General features: G+C 42.5%; 1 protein-coding gene across 4 annotated transcripts in view; it reads right to left on the reverse strand.

Moving 5' to 3' along the window:
- Positions 1-9,714: 9,714 nt before the first annotated feature.
- Stox2 (storkhead box 2) overlaps positions 9,715-23,159 on the reverse strand; it is a 238,591-nt gene continuing 225,146 nt past the window's right edge. For 3 of the 4 annotated variants that reach the window (XM_076914129.1, XM_076914131.1, XM_034519973.2), the window contains 2 exons: positions 21,388-23,159; positions 9,715-16,304 (listed from right to left, as the gene is read on the reverse strand). The exon at positions 21,388-23,159 is cut by the window's right edge and continues 494 nt beyond it. In XM_076914129.1, the coding sequence (XP_076770244.1) occupies positions 16,109-16,304; positions 21,388-23,159 (1,968 nt within the window). In that variant the 3' untranslated portion in view covers positions 9,715-16,108. Of the gene's footprint in view, positions 16,305-21,185; positions 21,237-21,387 lie in introns of all 4 variants that reach the window. The other variant, XM_076914130.1, reaches the window with a different exon arrangement.

Below are 23,159 nucleotides of genomic sequence, written 5' to 3' on the forward strand. Positions count from 1 at the left end.
TCTAGTGTTTGAAAAAAAACTAAAAAAAAAAAAAAAAAAAAAAAAAAAAAAAAAAAACAAAAAAAACCTTTGAAGCCATTCTAACCATCTATAACCAGTCCCTAAATTTTAAAAGGCACCCTAACATGGGCTTTTCCCTTCGACCATTATAAACTGTCATTTTCCTATGTGTTACCTCTCTATCCAGAGGCAGTCGTTTGTCCTCTGGGACAAATTAAATACCCCTCCTCCCTCTCCCTTGTTCCTTTACCCTTCTTCCTCATCCTCCATCGTTGTCTCTTATTGCCTGTTCTCTGTGGTTCTGGGGCAAAAGAAGCTCCTTTGTGCTGAAAACTTGGTCTTGGGGATCCTTAGCCGATACCAATCACTTCATCAAATGAATAAATAAGAAAATAAATAGAAAAAACAGTAAAAAGAAATAACAAGAGAGCATCTACTGGTTTATATTGATTATAAATGGTTCACCTTTCTTACACAGTCGTGTTTCCTCTGACTCTAAAAGAAGAAATATATTTATTTTCAGTCTAGTCTGTTTCCTTCTACCTCATTCAGAAATTCTTGGTTGAGCTTAGTTTAGAACCACGTGAATGCTTTTGCTCTGTTAAGGAGGAGACATATCAGTTTGCAATTTGAAAATAAGCTTGTTTATTTCTTTAGTGCTACAGGGAGGATAGAGCCTATAGAAAGTACTCTGTCACTGAGTTACAAGTTAGGATTCTTTTTATGTGCTTTTGTGTGTCCATGCATGTGTGCACGAGTGTGTGTATGTGTGCCTCTGTGTGCTTGTATGAATGTGTGCGTGTGTACCTGTGTGTGCATGTATGTGTGTGCGCATGTGTGTATGTGTGTGTGCCTGTGTGTATGTGTGTGCCTGTGTGTGCACTTGCATGTATGTGTGCGTGTGTGAATGTAGAGCCCAGATGTCATTCTCAGGTGTCCCTCAGGAGCTGTCCCCACTACTATTTTGACACAGGGTCTCTCACCAGGACCTGTGGCTCACAGATTAGCCCCAACTCCAGGAATCCCCCTGCCTCGGGCTCCCAAGTAGCCGTGATTACAGTCCAATGCCACCAAGCCTGCAATAAGCTTTTTTATACTTACGAAAAGCCAATCAGCCTCCACCAGGGGTGAAGCACCCTGAACATCCATGGAGAAGGCAAAACTCACCAAGGGAAATGCTGTGGAGCTTGAGGGCATTACAATAAAATGCATGGGCATCATCACCTGTGGCCTTCCTGGCCACATCATGCACTTGGTCCTGGGAACCTGACAGGGTTGGGTGATGCTGGAAGAAATAACAGACACATATGGAAAGGCTGGGATCCAGTGGGTTGTGCTCACTCCAATGGAGGGTCCCTACTACACAACCCAGAAACCCAGCTTGTCTATGTGTCCGTGTCTGTCACAGGGGGAAGGCGTGAGACAGTCTCCACGGGGGCCTTGCAGGGAGCAGGCTGTTTTGCAGCATTACTAATTTCCCCACACACTGTCAACATGTAGACACAGACCAGGGGTCCTTGACGCCGTCTTGCTCATGACAATACACACTCTGGACATCAGAGTCTCCCCATGCTTCTTTGTTCTGTCATTACGTCCTATTCTTCGACATTTTCTTCGTCCACGGTCTTCTGGCCTTACATAAACATCCTTATAGTAGAAAACTGGGGTACGCCAACAATTAAACCCGGGAGAGCTACTTTCTTGGCGCTAAGACTTTGATGAGGTGTGGATATGGATTCTCTCTTCCAAGTATCAGTCAGGGCTCTGACCTCCCCAGGGAACTTTTCATTGTAGACATTGTCCCTTGACCTGAAAACCAAGCTCAGATCAGGATACTATTGTGTCTGAAACCCGAGGTCACTTAAAATGACCTCTTTCTGTCAATGACTCTCAACACTCCAATTCCAAAAGCCCAGGTAAACTGACGTGTTAGGTCTCTGATAGCATACCTGAGCAAGCCCTAAATAGAGATGGCAGCTTTTTAATTAGAAAAAAAACAATTGAATTTTAGCTAAGCTGAATATTGGAAAGTAACTGAAAGTAATTCACAATAGTTGAAGTCCCCAGCTAATCTCTAAAAATCTCCACATTATAGCTACAAAACCAGCTAGTGAGACCACACACACACACACACACACACACACAGAGAGAGAGAGAGAGAGAGAGAGAGAGAGAGAGAGAGAGAGAGAGAGAGAAATAGCTGGTGCAACTATTGTAGGATGATAGGAAAAATGTTATCAGGAAATCAGACTCAAGGACTTGTTTGAAAGTGTGCAATGTATGGAGAGAAATGGGAACATTAAGGTGAAATATTAGCTGGTGGCCAAACTCCCACAGATGCTTGAAGACAAAGAGCGGGAGGTCAGGAGGAGAGATGACAAGAAACAGAAAGAGAAACACGTGGCTGAGATGGGAGGGGGTTAAAATCAAGAGGGAGAGAATAAAGTTTTGTTATACTTCTGTGGAAACTTAGCATAAACAATCGTCAGATGTCTTTAGATGGAAGATACAGCTAAAAGGAAACACGCCGTGCCTGCGCTCATAAATACTCCCAACAGGGGGTAGGGGGAGCCCTGCGCCCCTCCTATCTAAGTGCCAGGAGTGTGCAGAGCCTTAGATTCCAGCCCTTGCACTCCCCGCCCCCCCCCCCAGCAACAAATGGTCTGCATGTTCCACATAGCAACATTGGTCCCTTCCACAAGTCAACAGCTTCTCCGAAACAGCTGGCTCGGTGGGTTTTCCTCACTTTATTTATTTTTTTTTTAAGGCATAGGCTCCCATAGCCCAGGCTGAACTAGTTGTGTCTATGAAGATGACCTAGCATCTGATTGTCCCTGCATCCGTTCTATTGGATCAGAAACCTAGTATATGTGGTGCTGGAGATTGAAAGGAGGATTTGTGGATGTTTGATCCAAGTGCTCTACCAACTGAGCTACATCCCCCAAAATTCTCCATTTATGTTAACATACCCCCTGCCTAGGTTGCACGGCAACCCACCTCCCCACTCCCACATATGGAAGACTGCATGAAGAAACTATACCCACAGTGCCTGAAGCCAAGGGACCCTAGTTTTTTTTCCAAGAAAAGCCAGAGATTTCCCTTTCATCTTCTAATGTTTTAACAACTTTATGACATTCCAAGGGCCAGCTCTCCCTTCCTGGCTTTCTTTGGTGATACGGAAGATGAGTGAAGCCAAAAGATAGCCTTCTCCAGCGAACACATTTCCAAGCACGCATTATTAAGCAGCCGCCTATGAGACTGTGTTTCGCATGCTGGAAGTTCCCCTTACAGACAGCACGCTGAGCCCACTTCTTGCACAGTGAATCCACCTGAAGCTTTCGTTACTCAGAGGGGCACTGCAAAACCAGGATAAAGGGAGACCCTTCTCCAGACTGAGTCACGGTATGAAAGTGGTAGGAATGATTCTACAGAGGGTGAGACAGTAAAGGACGTGTGTCTCTAAGATTAAAACCAAACCAAACCGAGGAGAACACGGGTTGGAAACCATATGAATTTTACAAGAGCATGCTTTGGTCAGGGCTTGGAAGAAGAGACAAATGCTGATGCCCCTGTGAAAGGCATGGCGTGTGATCTGAATGTTGAGATATATAGAAACAGAGATATGCAGAGGTTGGAAACACGGAGGAGGAGGTAGAGGCTTGTTACCTCCTGCTACAACACACAGCTTGGCACAGTGCTCTCTTCCTCAGCATAACGGGCTGTATAGATACACACAGGTGGCGAAGGGGAAGGAAGGCAGGCAGGGAATAAGCCTTAGAACAAAGGATATATGCAAATGATTTTAATACGCCATCCTAGATGGGCTCCTGGAACAGAAAACTTACAGTATTTCCAAAGTAAGGAAATGTGAATGAACGAGGTACCTCAGTTTACACCACTCAAAGGCCAGCAAGATGGCTCAGTGGGTAAAGGTGCTTACTCCTAAATGTGATGACATGAGTTCAATCTGCAGAACCCACGTATGGAAGAGAGGAACCTATTCTTGCAAGTTGCCTTCTGCTCTACACACACACACACACACACACACACACACACACACGGTACTAAATAAGTGTAGTAAAATAGTTTTAAGGTCTACTTTAATAGCAATCATTAAAAAATAATTAGAGCTGATTCATTAATAGTGACCAATGTACCATATTAAAATAAGATGTAGTTAACAGAGAAACTGGATACAGGACAAGAAAGGACTTTCTGTAATTCCTTTGCAATTTTATGAGCTTAAACTGTTGTAAAGTAAAAGGTTTATTTATTATTTTTTTTAGTGCTTTGCTCTAAAACATTCTGCAGTCTCCTGCCTGCTGAGCTTAGGGAAGTCTCTCCTAATTTTTTATTGTTCTCTCTACTCACAAGAAAATGGGCCAGTTGGACAACAGGTTCTCTATTATTCCCGTTTGCCTGACTTCTTATGTGGGCCCTCAGGAGCCTCCCTGGTCTACCTCATTGTGCTGTTTTTAATGACAGGAGATATGGAAAGGATACCTGTCTCCAAGATTGGTTACTTACTCTCGAGATATTTTGAATTGACCTAGTCTGAATACTGACTCTGTGATATTCATCTCAGATGCTTCACACGAGCTGACTTCAATATCATATGAAGGCGGAAGCATGGAAAAGAAACTCTTGTCTTCTCCAGGCTACCATCACACATGTGCTGCCAGTAGTGCTACATGGTATGACATTGCGCTGTGCCTGGAGACTGGTGATTCCCTCCCAGTAATGGCCACAGAGCTATTACTTCACTGTTGAGAAAGAGAAAGGGTTCCATGCTGATGTTGGGGCAAAGAATGGAAAACACTGGTTTGGAGCACAGATATTTAAAAAATACAGAATAATTTCCCAAGGCAGCACATGTTTCAGAGAGTCCGTCAGACAGACATCTTTTGCTTCACTGCCATTTACAGACAAAACACAGAGATGATAGACTGATCAGTGACAAATAGATAATAGTTGCTACAAAATAGACAGACAGATAGATGATAGATAATTAGATGATAAATAGATATAGACATGTAGATAGGGAGATGATAGACATAGATAGATAGATAGATAGATAGATAGATAGATAGATAGATAGATAATTAGATGATAAATAGATATAGACATGTAGATAGGGAGATGCTAGACATAGATAGATAGATAGATAGATAGATAGATAGATAGATAATTAGATGATAAATAGATATAGACATGTAGATAGGGAGATGATAGACATAGATAGATAGATAGATAGATAGATAGATAGATAGATAGATAATTGGTAGATAGATGATATATGGATGATAGATAAATGATTGGTAGATGATAGATGATATATAGGTGATAGATAAATGATGGGTAGATAGATGATAGATAGATAGATAGATAGATAATAGATAGATAGATAGATAGATAGATAGATAGATAGATAGATAGATGATAGACAAATAAAGAAGGCAGGAAAGAAGATGAGATGAGGAAATGAAGGGGGTCCATGGAAGAAGGAGGAAAGAAGGGAAGAAATGAGGAAGGGAAGGAGGGAAGAAGGGAAAGTGAGAAGAAGAAGGAATATTTTCTGATGGAAAAATAATTTCTTCTTAAAAACTTGAAATGCACCAGGCAGAGATAGCGTACACCTTTAATCCCAGCACTTGGGAGGCAGAGGCAGGTGGATTGTTGAGTTCGAGGCCAGCCTGGTCTACAGAGTGAGTTCCAGGACAGCCAGGGCTACACAGAGAAACCCTATCTCCGGGGGGAAAAAACCCTTGAAATGCAAATAAATATATATTTTTAGCAATTTTGCAATAAAATTTCTGCTTGCTGATTTGTTAAGAACGTCTCTGACTGAATATCCACAGGCCCAGGCCTGTTCAGGCCCAGCACAGGCAACCACAGGAGTTCTGCACTCATGACTGCAATGGCCATGTTACATCCCTAAGTCAGCATTCTGCTGCCCTCTCCTCCCTCCTCCTGCACCTGCTCATTCTGTCCTCTCTTCCCTAATGTTCCCTAAGCCTTAGAACAATGGCTCCCAACCTTCCTAATGCTGTGACCCTTTAATACGGTCCCTTATGTTTTGGTGACCCCCAACCATTTCATTATTCCATTACTACTTCTCTTATATTTTTGGTTGTGAGCCTTTAATGGCTGAGTCATCTCCCCAGCCCAACCATTGCTACTTCTAACTGTAACGTTGCTAACTCTCTGAATCACACTGTAAATATCTGATCTACATGGTATCTGATGTGTGACCCCACTCCCATAGGGGTCATGACCCACGATTTTGAGAATTGTTGCCATACAGGGAGTGATATAAATGTCCTATTTAAGGCTGGCTCACAAAACAAAATCCAACAGACTTATAGGGAGAAGAGGAGGATGGGCAAGGGTGGGAGTGGCAAGAGCACGGGGTGGGGTCACAGTGCATTATATACACACATGAACTGCCAATGAGGAGGTTTAATAAACATAATTTTAAAGGAAGCTATTTGATCTACTGCAATTACTTATCAGTAACCTACCCACACACCTACCTATACATACTTGCACATTACTGATTAGGTATCTAACCCCGAGTGAACATAGATGGATGACTGCCATAGATGAGCTGGCAGTTAGAATGCTCTTAACACAAAGGTTAGCAGAAAAAGGATGATAGATACGTCGTCTGTGGACTTGGGCTAAGGCAACGTGAACAGGAATTTTAAACTATAATGGTAACCATTATAGTGGTTAGAAATGATTTGGACCAGTAACAAATTAACATTAATTTTTTTTTCTTTTAAAAACATTTTGGGGAGATGGAGAGAGTGCTTCCTGTTCTTCCAAGAGACTTGAGTCCAGTTCCTAGTACCCATGTCAGATAGCTAACAATCAGCAACAACTCTAATCAGGGGTATCTGATGCCATCTTCTGGCCATTACAGGAACATACACACTGGTATACACACACACACACACACACACACACACACACACACACACACACCACCACCACCACCACCACCACCACCACCACCACCACAACTAGCAGCAGCAGCACCGCCAATAAATCAATCTTTAGAACCTGTCTTGCATTTTTTTTCATGTATTTGAATGTGTATCTGTGTGTGCACATCACATGTGTTGAGGTCAGTGGGCAATTTGTAAGAGTTGGTTCTCTCCTATGTGGATCTTAGGAATCAAACTCAGGTCATCAGGCTTAGTGACAAAGGCCATAACCTGCTAAGCCACCTCTAGGCCTGTGATCAAATTTTAAAAGCACAATAATAATCACGAAAATGTCTTTAGGCAGCCTGATAAAGTCAAAGAAATCTGAGGTAAGAGAAAATAATGTGTGGAATTTTGCAACAGAGAGAAACAAGGAGACCATGAAGGGGTGTGACCAAAAAGGCACTTGTTTTATGAAACCCAGAGGCTAAAGAACCCACCTAAATGCTCAGTCCTGTTACTGAGCTGAGGCTGAACCTGAGGCTGCTCACCCGCTTTAGGGGCAGGAGGCACAGCCCTAAACTCTTAGATAAGACCAAGCAGGAAACAGCAGTCATTTTTGCCCTTATGGATCTGAACTAACTCTTTCTCCATTTTCATAACTATCAGAGGCATATCTCACGCCTTATGACCCTCCTGGTGGGATTCTTTCAAGATGCATCAATAACCCTATCCTGGCTCTCCTGAGTGTAAACACCTTGATTTTCCTCAAGGACATGGTGGGGCATGTGCTATGTGCATACACATTCAGCACACACTGTCCCACGGGTTACACGATGAACTGTTTTACAGGAAGAGTCTGGAGCCACTGGGCCTGAAAATAGGCCTATCAGCAAATCCAAGTATTCCCACAGTAGGGCTAAGATTTTCCAGTTAAATAAGTTGTGAAAGTTAGGTGAATAACTCCTTTTTATTATCCAGTGGTTTTTTTTGTTTTGTTTTGTTTTTGTTTTTGTTTTTTGTTTTTTGTTTTTTGTTTTTTTTTTTTTTTTTTTTTTTGATTTCACAGCAGCGAGTGGGGAAGGAAGCAATCATACTCCACTTGGACTTTATCTACGGAGGAAAAAAAAATCTCCCTACTCTAAAAAAAAATTAAAACCATACCATTTCATTTAGAATGAAAACATGTTTATGAACTGTGACCATTCTCTCAAGAAAGCCAAAAGCCTGCTCTCAATCTTCCTATGAAAGTCCCATATTTGCTTCATGCCTCCAGTTCACTGGATCATGCTGAAGTACACACACAATGCCCTCCCCTGACCACAGCAGCTGGGAATTCTAAAGCACAGAGAACAACGAGCTGTCTTGTCCCCATTTCATGCCTCGAAACGCTCCTGTGGTGGCCTGTGTAAACAAACTTGAAACAGGAGCAACAAAAGGAGACTTGTCCCTTAAAGCCACCACTTGGGGCTCTTTGAATTAATTCAAAGGACAAGATCACTGTCCAAGGCAAGTTTCGGAAGTCTGTGTTAGGTTCTACCTTTTACAAGAAAATTGGCCTCAACTGTGGAGATCTAGTGTTTGGGGGTGTTTATAAGCTGTTTCTTAGTTTAGTTGTTCATTTGACAGACTATCGCTTTTAGTTTCAGAAGATGGACTTTATTCTCCAAAGACCCATCACCAAGGAAAGGACCTGTCACCAAGGGGACTCAAAAGAATCTAAAGGTATCTTTTCCAGCCCCAGGGAATTGGCTCCAGGATCCCCATGAATATTCAAACCCTCAACGATAACAGAAAGTCCTTCAGTGTACACATGTAACTGACACACATCTAAAGATGACATGCTTTAAACTATATCTCAATGACTACGATACCTACTGCAATGGAAATGCTGTGAAAGTATTATAGTTTATTGTTTATGGGGAACTGACAAAGACGTAGTTAGTCTATGGGTATTTAATTCACAATTTCATTTGTGCGTGGGGGATGTATGCATATGTCCATGTGTGCACATACATGTGCATGCAGACATGCTTGTATGTGGAGACTTGGCGTTGATGTAAGCTGTCTTTCTCAGTCCCTCTTTGTCGTATTTTTCAAGAAAGACTCTCACTTAACCTGGTGTTCAACAATCTGGCTAGGCTGCTAGCCAGTGAACGCCAGGGATCCAGTAGTTCATGTGATCCTCCAGCCTCAGCACCACTATACCCTGAGTTTGTGTGGGTGCTGGGGATCGGAACTCAAGTCCCAGGCTTGCCCAAGTACTCTATTGAATTATCTCCTCAACCCTAGGCACAATTTAAAAACTTTTTTCAGTCCGCGGTTGTTTGAACGCTGTTAGTTTCTATGTTAAATTCAATATTAAACCCACAGCTAGATCTTGAAGACCAATGAACACATAGGCATTCCTCCCTCTTGACTACATGGACAAATGACCCAGGATTTACCTGAGACACATTTAACTCATGTTACAAGTTTTAAAACAAGTGATTTTATAAGAGAAATTCCCCCACATAACCATGTTGTTCTGTAATTTCATACAAAATGGGACTGCACGAAGCTCTAACCATTGATAGGTTAAACCCACCCCAGAATGTGATCTTCTCCAAATCCACAGGGAAAGAACTTTGATACGGGAGCTCCATGTGTTGTTTTCGATTTAAAAACTGTAATAAAAAAATGTGCAACAGAACTCTGTTACAAAACCCACCTTAATCGGAAGAGAAACCGACCTCATCTAAATAATTTATCTCTCGAGTACCAAAAAAAAAGAAAAAAAATCCACTTACACATATAACCAAATGTTATTTAATATCTTAAAAAGTAACACAATCCAAAATGGATATTTCACACAACACTACATAAACAACATGAACACGATATTACCATATGGAGGGACTTTCAAATATAGACTTACAAAAATCCCTGTCCTTTTTTTTTTTTTTCCTTTTAACTTATTATACTAAGGATGACAATCATCATTTACAATATGGTACACGGACACGATAAAAACCATGTTACAAATGTGCTGTTAGAAATCAGTAACTTCAGGGAAGACGTTTCATGAACTGCAGTTATTTCTTATGAAATACTATACAATATAAACAGAACATCCATCTTGGATGACCTTTACAGCAACCAGAGACCAAGTCATTTAAAGTTTTTTTTTTTTTTTCAGTGCAAAAACATTTTATTCAAGGCAGTCTTGGCTGCAAAACTCCTTCCTAACGTAGTGAGTCCCACGTGTACTTAGCTCATCGACCCTAATGTAATCGTCATCGTCAGCCACTCAGAGAAGAAACCTGCAGAGCCATGATCCCTTGGAACCTGGAGGGTCAAACTGAATTGTCTTCCAGAGAGTATCATGTCGCTGCTCTAAGGACTTGACGTTTGTAGCTGTTGACATTTACATGAAGGTGAACCTAGGACAGTTCTACTCCTAACTGGCATGCGTGCACAATACTACACAGTAGTCTGTTCTTCCAATGTGGAAAGAGTGGTGATGGAGTAGGTATCTGGGTGGGGGAAATGTGAGGGCAAGGAGGCCGAGGGTAAGCCTCGGAGGAAAGAAAGTCAGGGCTGCCAAAAATGTTCTATAGGATGAAGGTCCTGGAGCTGGAGAGGACTGGGATTGGAGGAGAGCTCAGGTCTCAGATTTGGTACCTCTTGTGGGGTAAGAGTAGGGGAATGGGGAGGGGGGTAGGTACCAAGGTCAGCCTTTGGATAGGGAGGTAGGCAGGTGCACAAGGACCCAGCCAAGCTCAAACCTTCCATTTCTGCCTTTCCAGAGCCATTGATACCTCACTCGGAAACACCCTTTTCCTAGTCAGAAGGGTGCATGTGTTCACAAGTGAAGCCAACAATGAGCCGTTAAAGGCCTCTGACTGCCTGCATACAATCACAAGACCACTTAGTTCCCCTGGAGCTTTGCCGAATTCTAAATTTTGCAACTGTTAAGCCTGTGAACAATAATAAAGGCACAGGCATATGTATTATAGAAGCTGTCACCGCGGTGCTCCTCTGCATTGCTGATGCAAGCCAAGGGGGCAGACACCAATCAGGGAGAAGCCAGTACCTTTTTGCAAACACATGAGAGCTACTAATACAATGTCTCATGTGTATAATTCATGAAACGTATCCTAAGGAAAACTCCATGGGAAAATATCACTTGTATCATTTAATACTACAAAACCTTCTTCAAGAAGGATGGGGTGACAGCTGATTCTTTTGTGTTTCTTGGCAAAGCTTAGACGATAGCAATCCCTTTCCGCCATGTTTAACTAGCCCAAAGAAAAACAATGCCTCCCATGGCTTTTGCATTCATTTTTCTTGTTTCTAATTTCCTCAAGCCTTAAACACTGGCCAAGGAGTCCCTCGCTCACAGGACGTTATTGGATGGCTTTGACAATGGGTGGGGGGAGGGGTAAGAAAGCACCACTTCTTGTGTCTACTGTGGTCTGCACTACACTGCTAGCTGGGTGTGGGACTAGTCTGTGGGAAAGGAGAAAGCAGATGTCAAAGACCTTCTATCTCATAATTTAACAAAACTCTTGGAACTGGAGCAGCTTCCCAGATCCCACGAAGCAGGGCTTGATATAGTGTAGTGAATAATACGTAGCTGAGCACTGTGAAGAGTGCGTGATAAATACTTTAAAGGAAAAATTTAAAAAAACAAAACAAAACAACTGTTTCAGCACCTTCCACTGCCTGGAGCAGCCAATGTTCCTGAAGATGGGGTTTTAGCACAGAAATGACAGGAACCCAATGAGAAACTGTAAACAAAGGTGGATGTCTGGACTGGCCTTCGATGACAGTGGCATTGGTGTGGATCTGCTCATCTCCCACTTTATAACTCAATACCAGTTAAGGGGTGCTGGGGTGTTGAGATTCCAAACACCCATACCTCTTTGAATGAAATGGACAAGGTATCAAACTGTATTTGTTTTCTTTATTAGCACACATCATAAAAAATTTTATGCATTTTAGCGATTTCTCACCATGGCCTATCAAACAAATAGAAAATAGGTCACTGAGAGCTGCCACTGTGTTTCTGAGTGATCTTGAGTCACTCCATTTGTTTGCTCCTGTCAAGCATGGGTGTGACAAACAGGACCTGCTCTGCAATGGTACAACTAATGCTTCCGGAGCACTAGGAGATCCCAAGATGAGCTGCAGCACGTTCCCAGTCATCGGTTGTTAGTGCAAGCTCAGAACGCTACCCTTCCCAAATTTTTTGTGAGGTTTTGTGAGAACTGTGCCTATCTCCGAAGTTGCAAACTTTATCTTCAAGTACACTTTGTGGTGACAAGTGGTTAATCCTAGAACTTTACAAAGCTATGCTAACCTAAAAGAGGAAGGATGCTCTTCTATGCTAACCTAAAAGAGAAAGGATGCTCTTCTATGGACCGCATTTCTTCTCTTGGCGGTGGCCACAATAGAATCTCAATGTACACTGTAACAGTATTGGCTGACTTTTCAAAGAGAGACATTTAGGAACAGCTGGTGTTCAAATCACTACTCCTTCACATTCCCTTTCCCTTTGTGTTTCCTGAACACGAATTCTCCGACATCAAAGACACGGGCATTTCTTATTTCTACCCGGATACTCTCGTTCAGCTTTCCTATTGGTTTTCTCTATTGGGTGTACACACATCCCATCCTTGCACTCAAGGTCTCCTGAGATGTGCAAAACATATCAAATGGTACAGAAATTACTTAGCAGACATCTCAGAATGCATGGCACAGTTCTTTTAATAAAAAGGAAGTTTGGGCTCCATAGGGTAGCATATGATCAAAGCAGAGAGGCCCAAAGTGCTTCAAGTTGGCAGTCCAAATTTCTTTCATGTCTTTTGTTACTGGGGGGGAAAAAACCTGGCAATCCAATTCAATTTCTATAGGAATTAATAACTTCCCAAATGTTTCCCAAATGGCTGTTTGTCAAAGAGAATTTCTCTCTCTCTCTCTCTCTCTCTCTCTCTCTCTCTCTCTCTCTCTCTCTCTTTCTCTCTCTCATAGTAGGAGTGAGAAGCGGAGAAGACAGTAATTTTAAAAGGTTCATTGATTTGTAACAAATCAAATGTGCTTTTGTGGGGGAGAAGGGAGAGAGAAAGAGGACAACAGGTTTACAGTTGGGAGCCAAAGAATGTTGTGAATGAAAACCACGGCAATGAAAAAGTCATGAGTCCAATGGATACGTCACCAACACACACGCAACGCCATGGCCTACTGTTGAAACATGTTTGAAACATTGCTTCTTTTTTCTGAAAAACACACTTTAACACGCTGCTGCCATTTCATCAAATTCATGGAGGTAGTTATATGTAAAAATAAAAATCACCATAAAGTAATATGCTGTATCATAATAATACATAAGTGTGCAAAATGCCGACAGATGTGTTGACCCTTTAAAGTTGAATGCCTCACAGAGATTCAACCAGATTCAGTTTTGTAAACCTTTCCATTGATAAACTCTAAAACTAGACACGCCATCATGGAACACAAAGCTCTGGTTCCAGTGGAGAATACTATTGGCAAAGCCTGGAGGGGGCCTCAACTCAAGGCTGTGAGAGTCAAGAGTCTCGCCATTTCGACTAGACCATCTTAGACACATGTGCGTATCCTATTGGCCATGTGCTTCCCACCACCAATGTTTCCTCTATTCAAGAATCCAGATTAGATTCAGACAAGAGTGCTTCTCCACAGAATGTCTGTTTATGTGGTATATCATCTTTAAAGCCCATCATTCTATGCTAATGGCTGCTGGCCTAAGGGGAGGTTCTTTAGTTTATTTTTTTTTTAAATCATGTGCTCCACAATGATTAGGCAAATAGTGTCCACATTTTGTTTGAATCATGCATTCTGTAAACCTGTTTCTTGTGAGCTACTCAAAACTTCATATTTTAAAGCTTCAATTATATGTAATTGTGCCCTCTCCTGCTCACTTATCACTCAATTCTTTCAATGGCTACGTTCAGAGGGTCAATTAGAGACTAATGTATTGTTTTAATGGTCCTATTATTTATGAACTGAGTATGCCAAAAGTTTCAGAGCAGGGTTTTGTTTTGTTTTTTTTTTCTTTGTAGAAGGGGGGATTAATTTAGACCAGATCTAGGAATTGCATGGTACATGGCTCCTTAAGCAAGCAGACTATGTGGTATATAGATGCGAGGCTGCTCTTTCTGGACATTACTTAAATAATGAGATAAACGAGGTGTTTCTGAAAAACCGAGGCATGCCCAGGAGGAAGGGAGGTATGAGATTCAAAGCCAATCGCCTTAAGCATTTTAACGATGTAGCAGAATATTGAGAATCATGCTTAAGCTTCAAAAAAAAAAAAAAAGAAAAAAAGAAAGAAAGAAAGAAAGAAATTTATACCAAACTTAAGGAGCCCAGTTTGACCCAACACAACTTTCAAATGTTTCCAACTACTTCATGGGACTGTGCTTCCTTAAACACACTGCTAGTGCGTAAGCCTGACACAGAAAAGGAAGTAGCTCACAAACTTATGCTCACTACCGGAATCTTGAGGGAAAATATTTTCTATTGATTTTACGTTATTTATTTATAAATTTGTTATGGGATATGGCTCTATGGCTCCAAAACTCATCTGACACTAAACTGAATATAACTTTATTCCAGACCATTTTCTGGGATCAGACTTAACCCTTGTGCAGATGGATTTCCAGTACCTACAGATGTATGCAATGCTTCTCAAAAAAAAAAAATTGGGACTTTTGAAAAGCGTCTTTCCTATTGGATCGAAGAGTAATGGTTAGCGTCCCCCTTCTGTAAAGCCTTTTGATACTGAGTATGGGTGTCAGAAAACAAAGTGGAGCGTGGAGAAATCATTGTAAAAGATGACAAGGAACTGCCATACAATCCACCCAAAACAAGCCTCCTGAAATCATTACAAAGTATCTGTAAACATTACTCTGGCATAGTTCATGAATGCATAATTGTCATTCGATACATTTTAGGGGAGTACAAATTAAGAATATACCACACCAGCAGAATGAGGGCATTTTGCTCTTTATTACATGGGCCCATGTATATTTCTAATCAAAAAATTACTTTAAATGTTGTCTCTATAGATATCTTCCCATGAATAAAAGGCCTGAAGTTCAACTCTCCCTAAATTTGCTCCTTCCTACATCCACTAAAAACCATCCCCCACAGCCTAATTTAGGCATTCTATTTAAAACTACATAAAATAGACTTATGTCCCTTCCATTAGAAAGAATAACACCCTCGGGCCACATTCTTCATTTGTATCATAAAGAACATTTTGCTTCCCAACAAACTAATCACTGCATCTAGTAGAGTAAGCTTGCTGCTCATCCTAAGTGTCCCAGGGAGGAAGGCATCCTTCTCCAGTATCTGACTCATCTCTCCTGGTCATCCACACACCCTTCTCCAGCACTCAGTGCTGTGCCCCCATGAGACTGCATTTGTCCTCTTCAAAGGCCTATATTCCTGTTTGTGATTAGGGAAGGTGGAAAAAAACAAAAAACAAAAAACAAAACTCAAGACAAGCATTGAGTGAGCTAGAAAACAGTGAAAACAAACACCCTAACGACTTCCATCCATTGGGACCTCTGACCCACTTCCATGGGCTCCTGCAGGAGTGTCCTGAAAACTCACAGTGAAAATGACTCATACTTTAAAGGACTCACACACAAAGGGCTGGGGTCCCTTCTGCCCAGTTTGGCATTGATTTTTCTCACAATGGACACCCCTACATTTACATTTTGTGGCGGCTTTTTTTTTTGAGGGGGGTTGGGGTAATCCAGGATTAGTTCCATGGCCCCATTCTCCCTAGGCCGGCCAGGAGCAACACATCTCTGTGGCATTTCAGAATGGAATTGGCAACTGTATGACATTGAAAAACGCATGTTCCACTTACAGTGTTTAGACTTTCCTATGTGTGCTCAGATACAGTTAGTGAAGCAGAAGTGTACATATCTCCCCTACTGCTATTCGGTTGCTACAGAGCCATACGGGTGAAAAGCAATACTCCGAAATGAAGATTTTTTTTTGCCCTAGCCTACTTAGCAGCACAGCTCAAGTAACCCCCAACCTGTGCTTGAGATGTTTGTCTTTGCAGAGATGTAAACATCAGTCCCAATCGTCGTAAACGTTGCTGTATCGAATGAGACAGAAGATCTGAGGCAGAAGGACAATCATACACTAGTAACAGAAGCTTGCAAGCAGTTGGAAGGTTTCTGTAATTTCTCAGCTTCGCTGGTTGGGGGATCCGTACTGGTGCGGAAGTTGAAGGTTGGACCAGCTCCGCCGTGGGCTGGACTCAAAGCAGGATTCTGACGGCGGTTGCTTTCAACAATGCTTGATGTGTTGGAAGCCAGGCTCTCCCGAGTGCTAAAAGAGTAAAAAGGGTTGGTTTTGGTTTTGCTTTGAACAGAAACAATTATATGTTGAGCCCCCGAAGGAAGACCAAGTGATGAAGCTAATGGATTTCCATTATGTTGGTTACTGATGTCATATTAAATGTGCATCTCTGAGATTATCTGCCTGTGTTCATCCAGCCCAGGCTCTGGGACCCATGTGAGACATGAACTGCAGCTCACCTGGTTTCTGACTACCAAATGTGGCTTGAAATGGTTTTCCCTGTTCGTTATTTTCAAGAAAATGACCTCAAAAGGTGATGTGAGAGATGGCTACACATTGGCCTTAACAATGAACACACACGCCTGTGTGATGATTTCACCAAAAGCTGGGAATTCACGGACATCGGGGCTCTTGAAAAAGTTCCATAATCGTACTGAAGGATTCCATTCCTTCTGTTTGCTTTTAATTAGATGTTAATTTGGCGGATGGACTTCAAGCATGCCACTAGCTGGTTTTGCCACACAAATAGCAATGAAACTATTTGTAAATTCTTTATACCTCCGTCTCTATTTTAACACTTGAGTTAAAGCATAATTATATGTTCACATAAAGAACGTTTTATCTCCCCTCGCCCACTTATTTGTGAAGCTGCTGCAATTCATTCCTCACTCCCTTTGGTAGAAATATTTTTATTTCTCAAGAACGAGGTGATTTTTAAACTTCAAGACGTCTGTTTAAGTTTTCTAAATTGGAGATACTTGAATTGATTTCACTGCTATAGGAGATTTAAAACACTCATGTTTGAAAAGTGCAGAAATGCAGAAATAACATCACTCAGCTGGGCCTAAAGGGGGGCTCTATATTCAAGGTCCTCAAAGTGACTTTAAATTTTTTTACCTACTTACCTACAGCAAAACAACCAGAATTATTCTCAAAATACCCACCCCACTGGCACGATTCAAGGTTCAAAATATATTTGAAGAGTTGATACCTAGTCTAAGCCAGCTAAACCTAGTTGTCAGCTCAGCAACCATGGTCTAGACACTGTCTCCTCTCTCAGCAGTGAATTTCAAATGGGTATCAAACCTTGATCCCTTAGCAACTTGAGTTTTTGCATCATCAAGAGGCCGAGAATTAATTGTTTAAATGGCTGTATGCCCACTGACTATTAAACAACAGAATCCTTAATACTCCCTTTTGAATGTAGAGGAGAATCAACGTGCTTAAAGAGCTAAGTCAAGTTCTTCCGCTCAGCTTCTGACAGCATGGGCACATCTAAAGAATACTCCAAAATGCCACTTAGGATAGAAGGCACTCAGCTTATCTACTTACCTGCCTGACCTCTTTCCACAGAAAATCCATCAGTAGTTTTCCAGAGCTGTGTCTGAGGTGTGGGGTCAGTGGAGGGAGGATGAAGGGCGAAGAACATGTTTCATCCCAAAGATTTTAAAGTACACCCCATTCATTCCATTCACTGCACTTCTAATCAAGTGTGTGAGTGTGTGAGTGTGTGTGTGTGTGAGTGTGTGTGTGTGTGTGTGTGTGTAGGTGCACACCATGATATGTCTGCAGAGATCAAAGGACAACTTGCAGAAGTCCATTTTGGTATTCCACCAAATGGAGCTTAGGATCAAGCTGAGGTGTCAGGCTTGGTGGCAAGTGTCTTTTCCACACTAAACCATCTCACGGGTCCATGGTGATAACTTTTAACAGCATCTAACTTCCTCATGTCTATAATGGGAGAACTGTGCTATGACTTACCTACTTAAGAGAGACTATGAAGAAGAAATAAGCACGTATGTAGTAGCACATCAAGAAGTGAGGAAGGAGCCATTTCTGTTATACATCTGCCATATAATGAGCAAAACAACCACTGTAGATTAGGTCGGGATGCTATCACTAGTGACATTAGTCTATGGGGAAATGAATTGTAAGGTCCAAAGGATATATTTTTTAAAAATATTTTTTGAGGAATCAACTTAACATTTATTGTGTACCTGCTGTATTCCAGATAATGTGCTTGAAACTGGAAATATAAAGTGTTCCAAGACGACAAAGACACAATTGTGTCTTTAGAATAAGATGCCCTTGATCAACTCTGAGCTATATCTAATGCAGTCACAGGGCAAACAGACACACTGCTCCAGTCTCTGCAAAGACTAGATCTCATTACAGCTGCAATCATGAGCAGAGTTTAGGACATTCACATTCCGGGATCTGGGTTATACTGATGAAAATCTAACAGAGATGGCTTTTTAGTAATAAAAATATTTCTCAAATCTAATTTTGGGGGGAAAAAAAAGCAAATGGAACACAACCCTTTAAATGAACGATTTAGGCAGGTAGTGGTGGCGCACATCTTTAATCCCAGCACTTGGGAGGCAGAGCAGGTGGATTTCATGAGTTTGAGGCCAGTCTGGCCTATGTAGTCAGTTCCAGGACAGTCAGAACTATGTGGAAAGACTGTCTCAAAAAGGGGGAGGTGATTTAGGACTTCCTAGGTGGGACATTCACTAAGTGGCTCTGCTGTCCATCCTCTTTCTGGCATATGGTCTTCCAGAGCACACACTCATGGCTGCCTGAATCTCTCTGGTGGTTGTATAGATGTTTCTCAGCCGGTTTGGGGGAGGTCTCACATTTGAAACAGTGACCTTTTCATGTCAAGACTTTTTATTTTAAATATTACTTTTCACAGCATGTTTCAAGTTTCGTGTGTGTGTGTTAATATTCTTTAGTTTCCACAAACTGGACTGAAAAAATGGCTAACCATAACTTCTGGGTAAGCAACAATGCCTTCAAATGTAGAGAGAAAAACCATTTTTCTTGGTAGAATCATAATCGCTTAATGAGTTATTTTAAGGGAAGATCCCCATAAACGGCCTCCTTCAAATTCACTCTTCCCACAGTGATGGCACACCACCTGATAGTGATATCTCACTGGAATATCACTCCAGTTGAAAACTCTAGAACTCCAATATTCTCTTTTTATACTCAGGCTTTCATGCATGAGGAAGGTAACTCGGTGAACCTAGAGAAGTGTATGGAAAGTAAGCTTGCCACCTCACTGCTAACTAAAGTGTTTTAAATATAAAACAGTATAATTAGGAATTCTTGTGTTTGTTTTCTAACTACGGTTTTTGGAAGATCCACAAGTTCCAGGAGAGGAAATCCAATCACATGTTAATAGACAGATCCATGGTTAGTGAGGAAAGGTTCTCTCTCTTCAGAATGAACTTCTTCTACAGAGACAAGGCATTTAAGTACCTTACTTTAAAAATTAAAATAAACTTCCAGAAGTAACCCTACTAACAAATTCTATGTTACACAGTCCATGTTTCATGATAATATATTCTATGAAGATACTGGTTCAGCTATCTCATGAATATGTCTTTATACTCCTAAACAAACAAAAGTTTTAATATTATATAAGGCTTTGGGTTAGAACCCACTCACTCCCGACATCTTCAAAGTTGTCTCTGGAGTACCATGGTTTACTGCCTAAGGCCAGGAGCTGAGGAGGCAATGTGAAAGGCGTGAAAGTCGAGCAAGAAAGGCATTAGGCAAAGGAGTCTACATGATAAATAATGAACATAAAGACATAGGCAAGTAAGCCATCTTTTCCACAGCAGTGCCTTTTAACTTTTATCACAGACCGTCAGTGATCTGGTTCCTCCTGCTAGGATTTTTCAAGAGAGGAAAAAGCGTAGAATAGGAAAACAGGTGGATGAGGACAGTGAAAATTAATTAGAAAATAAAATCTGACTTGGGAGGGAAAAATATTTAGCAAAAACACTCTTTAAAAAGGCCAGGGCCACTGCCCTCTGGGATTTCTCAGGGATCCTTCAGGTCCCAGGGCAGACCTGGGCTCCTGGGCTCTCATTCAGTTTACCAGAGTCCCAACTCTGACAGACGCCTGTTAGACCTTAGAACGTCTATTCATGTGTTAGCTTGGAAAACAAGGTTATATGACCAAAATAATAACAAGTCAAGAGCTGGTCCTTTAAGAAATAGCAAATGCCTACTTGTGGAATTAACATTATAATAATCCCCAAGATACCCAGTAATAGAGTGAAATGATCACAACCAAGTTCATAATAATTCTTTAACATAAATGAACGAATGAGGTACCTATGTGGGTACTTATTGTGATTATAAATATTATGAGGTCTTGGGAATTGGAGATGTCAAGGATGTGTACATCTCTCGGCAGCATTTCTACATCTTAAGAGTCACCAATCTGGAGCAGGATTTAGAAGCAAGATTTAGATCCCAAGTTGCTGTTTAACGGGAAGAGAGAGTTATGGAGAAAAACAGGAAGCATGGCATCCCTGGCTGTGTGTGTCACCCCTAAACAATGTTAGTGCGTGGGAGAGTGCCATCAGGGTTTTATACACTCAGGCACTGCTGAACTATCAGGACACTAAAGGGTAGAGTCCACACAGACAGTATCAGTTCTACAGGTCGGGGGAAGAAAGTGCAGGCAACTGTTTTGATCGAACTGAGCTGAGGTCCCTAACTTTTGTGAAAGGAACAAGTTTCCGTGTCTCTGTCCGCACAGGTGGAAGAAGAAAACATCTAAGCAAGTAGAACAGACCACCATGCACAGCATAGGAATCAAAGTGGTATCAAACTTTCTAGATCCTCTGTTAAGATTGTAAAACCCACTACTATTTCCACATTAAAGGGGTGGCTTTTATCCTGGCACCAAACTACTCTCCACTGCTCTCCTCCCACAGACTATATTCATCATATCCAGAACATTACTTTTTTTTTTTTTTTTTTTTTTGAAGGACTTAAAAAAAAAAGAGTCCCTTCTCCTGGTTGTCAATGCAATAGAAGAAAACCACTGGGATGTGTTGGTCTTAGTCAGATCAGACTCTGATACAAGCTTTAGGGAAGGAACCAACCCACCAGTCCAGATTGGTGATCTCTACAGCTGCAGAAACATTTTTTTTTCAATTCCTGAAAAAGAAGTTAGAAACATGCTGTTAACAACACAAGTCACACAACTCACAGCCCTCACAATCCGAGACTGTGAAACCAGTTATCTGCATAAAGCCCCAGGCCCTGGCAGGTATAGTATATGCCTATACAGAAGGACAGCTCTCCCTACCGTGGGGAGTTGAATCCACTGTCCACGGTGATGCTACTGCTGTCCATGCTGTCCAGCCGGGCTGAGTGGGTGGCTCTCTGGTTACTGCTGCTATCAGTTTCTTTTGGGGTGAGGAGGGTGAGGTTCTTCTCAAACTTCCTCTGCAAGTCTCTTTCCTTCTCCCTCTCGAGGAGCCACTGCATGGTGCCCACATCATCTCTGTTTTTCTCCTCCTCTGTGTTTTTGTTGGCCCCCTCCTCTGAGTCGTCATCGTCAGAGACGTTGTAATAGTCAAAAGAAGCCTCCTGGTTCCCTCCAGACTCCTGTTGACGCTGGGACGGAGGCATGGCTTGGGCCGAGGATGTCCCAAGGGAAGGTTCCAGTTTCTCACATCGGCCTGGCAGTGTGTCAACAGGTGACTTCGGGTGAGATTTGAGGAGGGACAAGCTAGATTTGTGATAGCTGTTTACAGACAGGGTGCTGTGTAGAGGTTTGAACAGTGTGTCTTTGCTGAATATTTCTTTCCTTTTGTCCAGGCTGCTGGGGTCCGCACTATGATGCTGGACAAGACGGCCGTTGGCCAACCCCTCTGCCACACCACCAGAGGCTGCAGGGCCCCCACCTGGCCCGTTCGGTGACTCCTCCTTGTGCCCAACAGGTTCCCTGGAAGAATGGGGGGTCTGCCTCTCAGATGGAGACAGCTTTTTTACCCCCTCCACCAAGGTCAAAGTGTCATGGTCCTCCTTATTCTTCCCTAAAGGCGACGGTGCTGTGAGCACAGTCTCGCTCGACGTGTTGCACTGAAAATAGTCATCCACAGCTGTTTTTGGCGGGCAAGGGCTGAGATCCCCGTAGGACACCATACTCTCAGGGGGTTTGCCTGGCTCCAAAAGGCTACAAGCACTAGAAGGTTCCTTGCTGCCACCAACTATTTCTGGAATGCACACCTCTTTATAGCTGGCAGAAGGAATATGAGCCCTTTGATGACCAATCGTTTGCGCAGGCCTTAAAGTACTGTCGTCGATGTATGATTGGCTGGGGGTCTGGTCATCTTGGCTGCAGCCTTCAGCCAGATCTTCCGGAGTCCCGAGAGAAGAAGCGCCCAGGGGGCCTTTGGAGTTATCCATTGACCTGGATCTCTCCTTGGCCTTGTTGGACCTCTCATTTCTGGACCTCCGGTCCTGGGTATGGCTGTGGCTTCGGTGCACTTTGGAGTGGGAGCTTCCCCTGGAAGGTTCGGGAAAGGGCATCTCCGTTCTCCTTTTGGCCAGTTCGCCAGACACATCCCATTCTGGCGTCATGGGGAAATGGGACTCGATCATGTTCGTGTTGCTGTGCATGATGAAGTTGTCTCCTTTGTGTTCAATGATGAAGCAGCCCTCTCTGGGGGCCCTGGTTAGAGGGTCGCAAAATTCATACTCCCTCTCGCAGGGGATATCCAGATGCGAGCCATCCGAAGGATCTCCTTTGGACACTCGCGTCTTGCTGTGTGACCGAGACTTCCCGTGGGACTTTCGGTGAGTCCGGCTCTTTTTACTCCTTCCACTGTGGTGGGCGGAGGACCCGGCTTTGCTCCGGTGAGCTTTTTCTTCTTCAAGTTTCTTCATCAGTGCAGTGTGCCTCATGACATTTTCCACCGTCAAGTCGGGGTTGATACGCCGGATAATCTCCATCTCCACTTCCCGGGGGATAGTCGTGGGCGTGTCCTCGTCTCGCAGAGGCCACTCCTCGGGAGGAAACTGGGCAGAGAAATTGGCCAGCTGTTTGGTCTTGTCTTTCTTAAAACTCAGCCG

The sequence above is a fragment of the Arvicanthis niloticus genome, chromosome 16 (genome assembly GCF_011762505.2).
Source record: "Arvicanthis niloticus isolate mArvNil1 chromosome 16, mArvNil1.pat.X, whole genome shotgun sequence".
Classification (NCBI taxonomy): Eukaryota; Metazoa; Chordata; class Mammalia; order Rodentia; family Muridae; genus Arvicanthis; species Arvicanthis niloticus.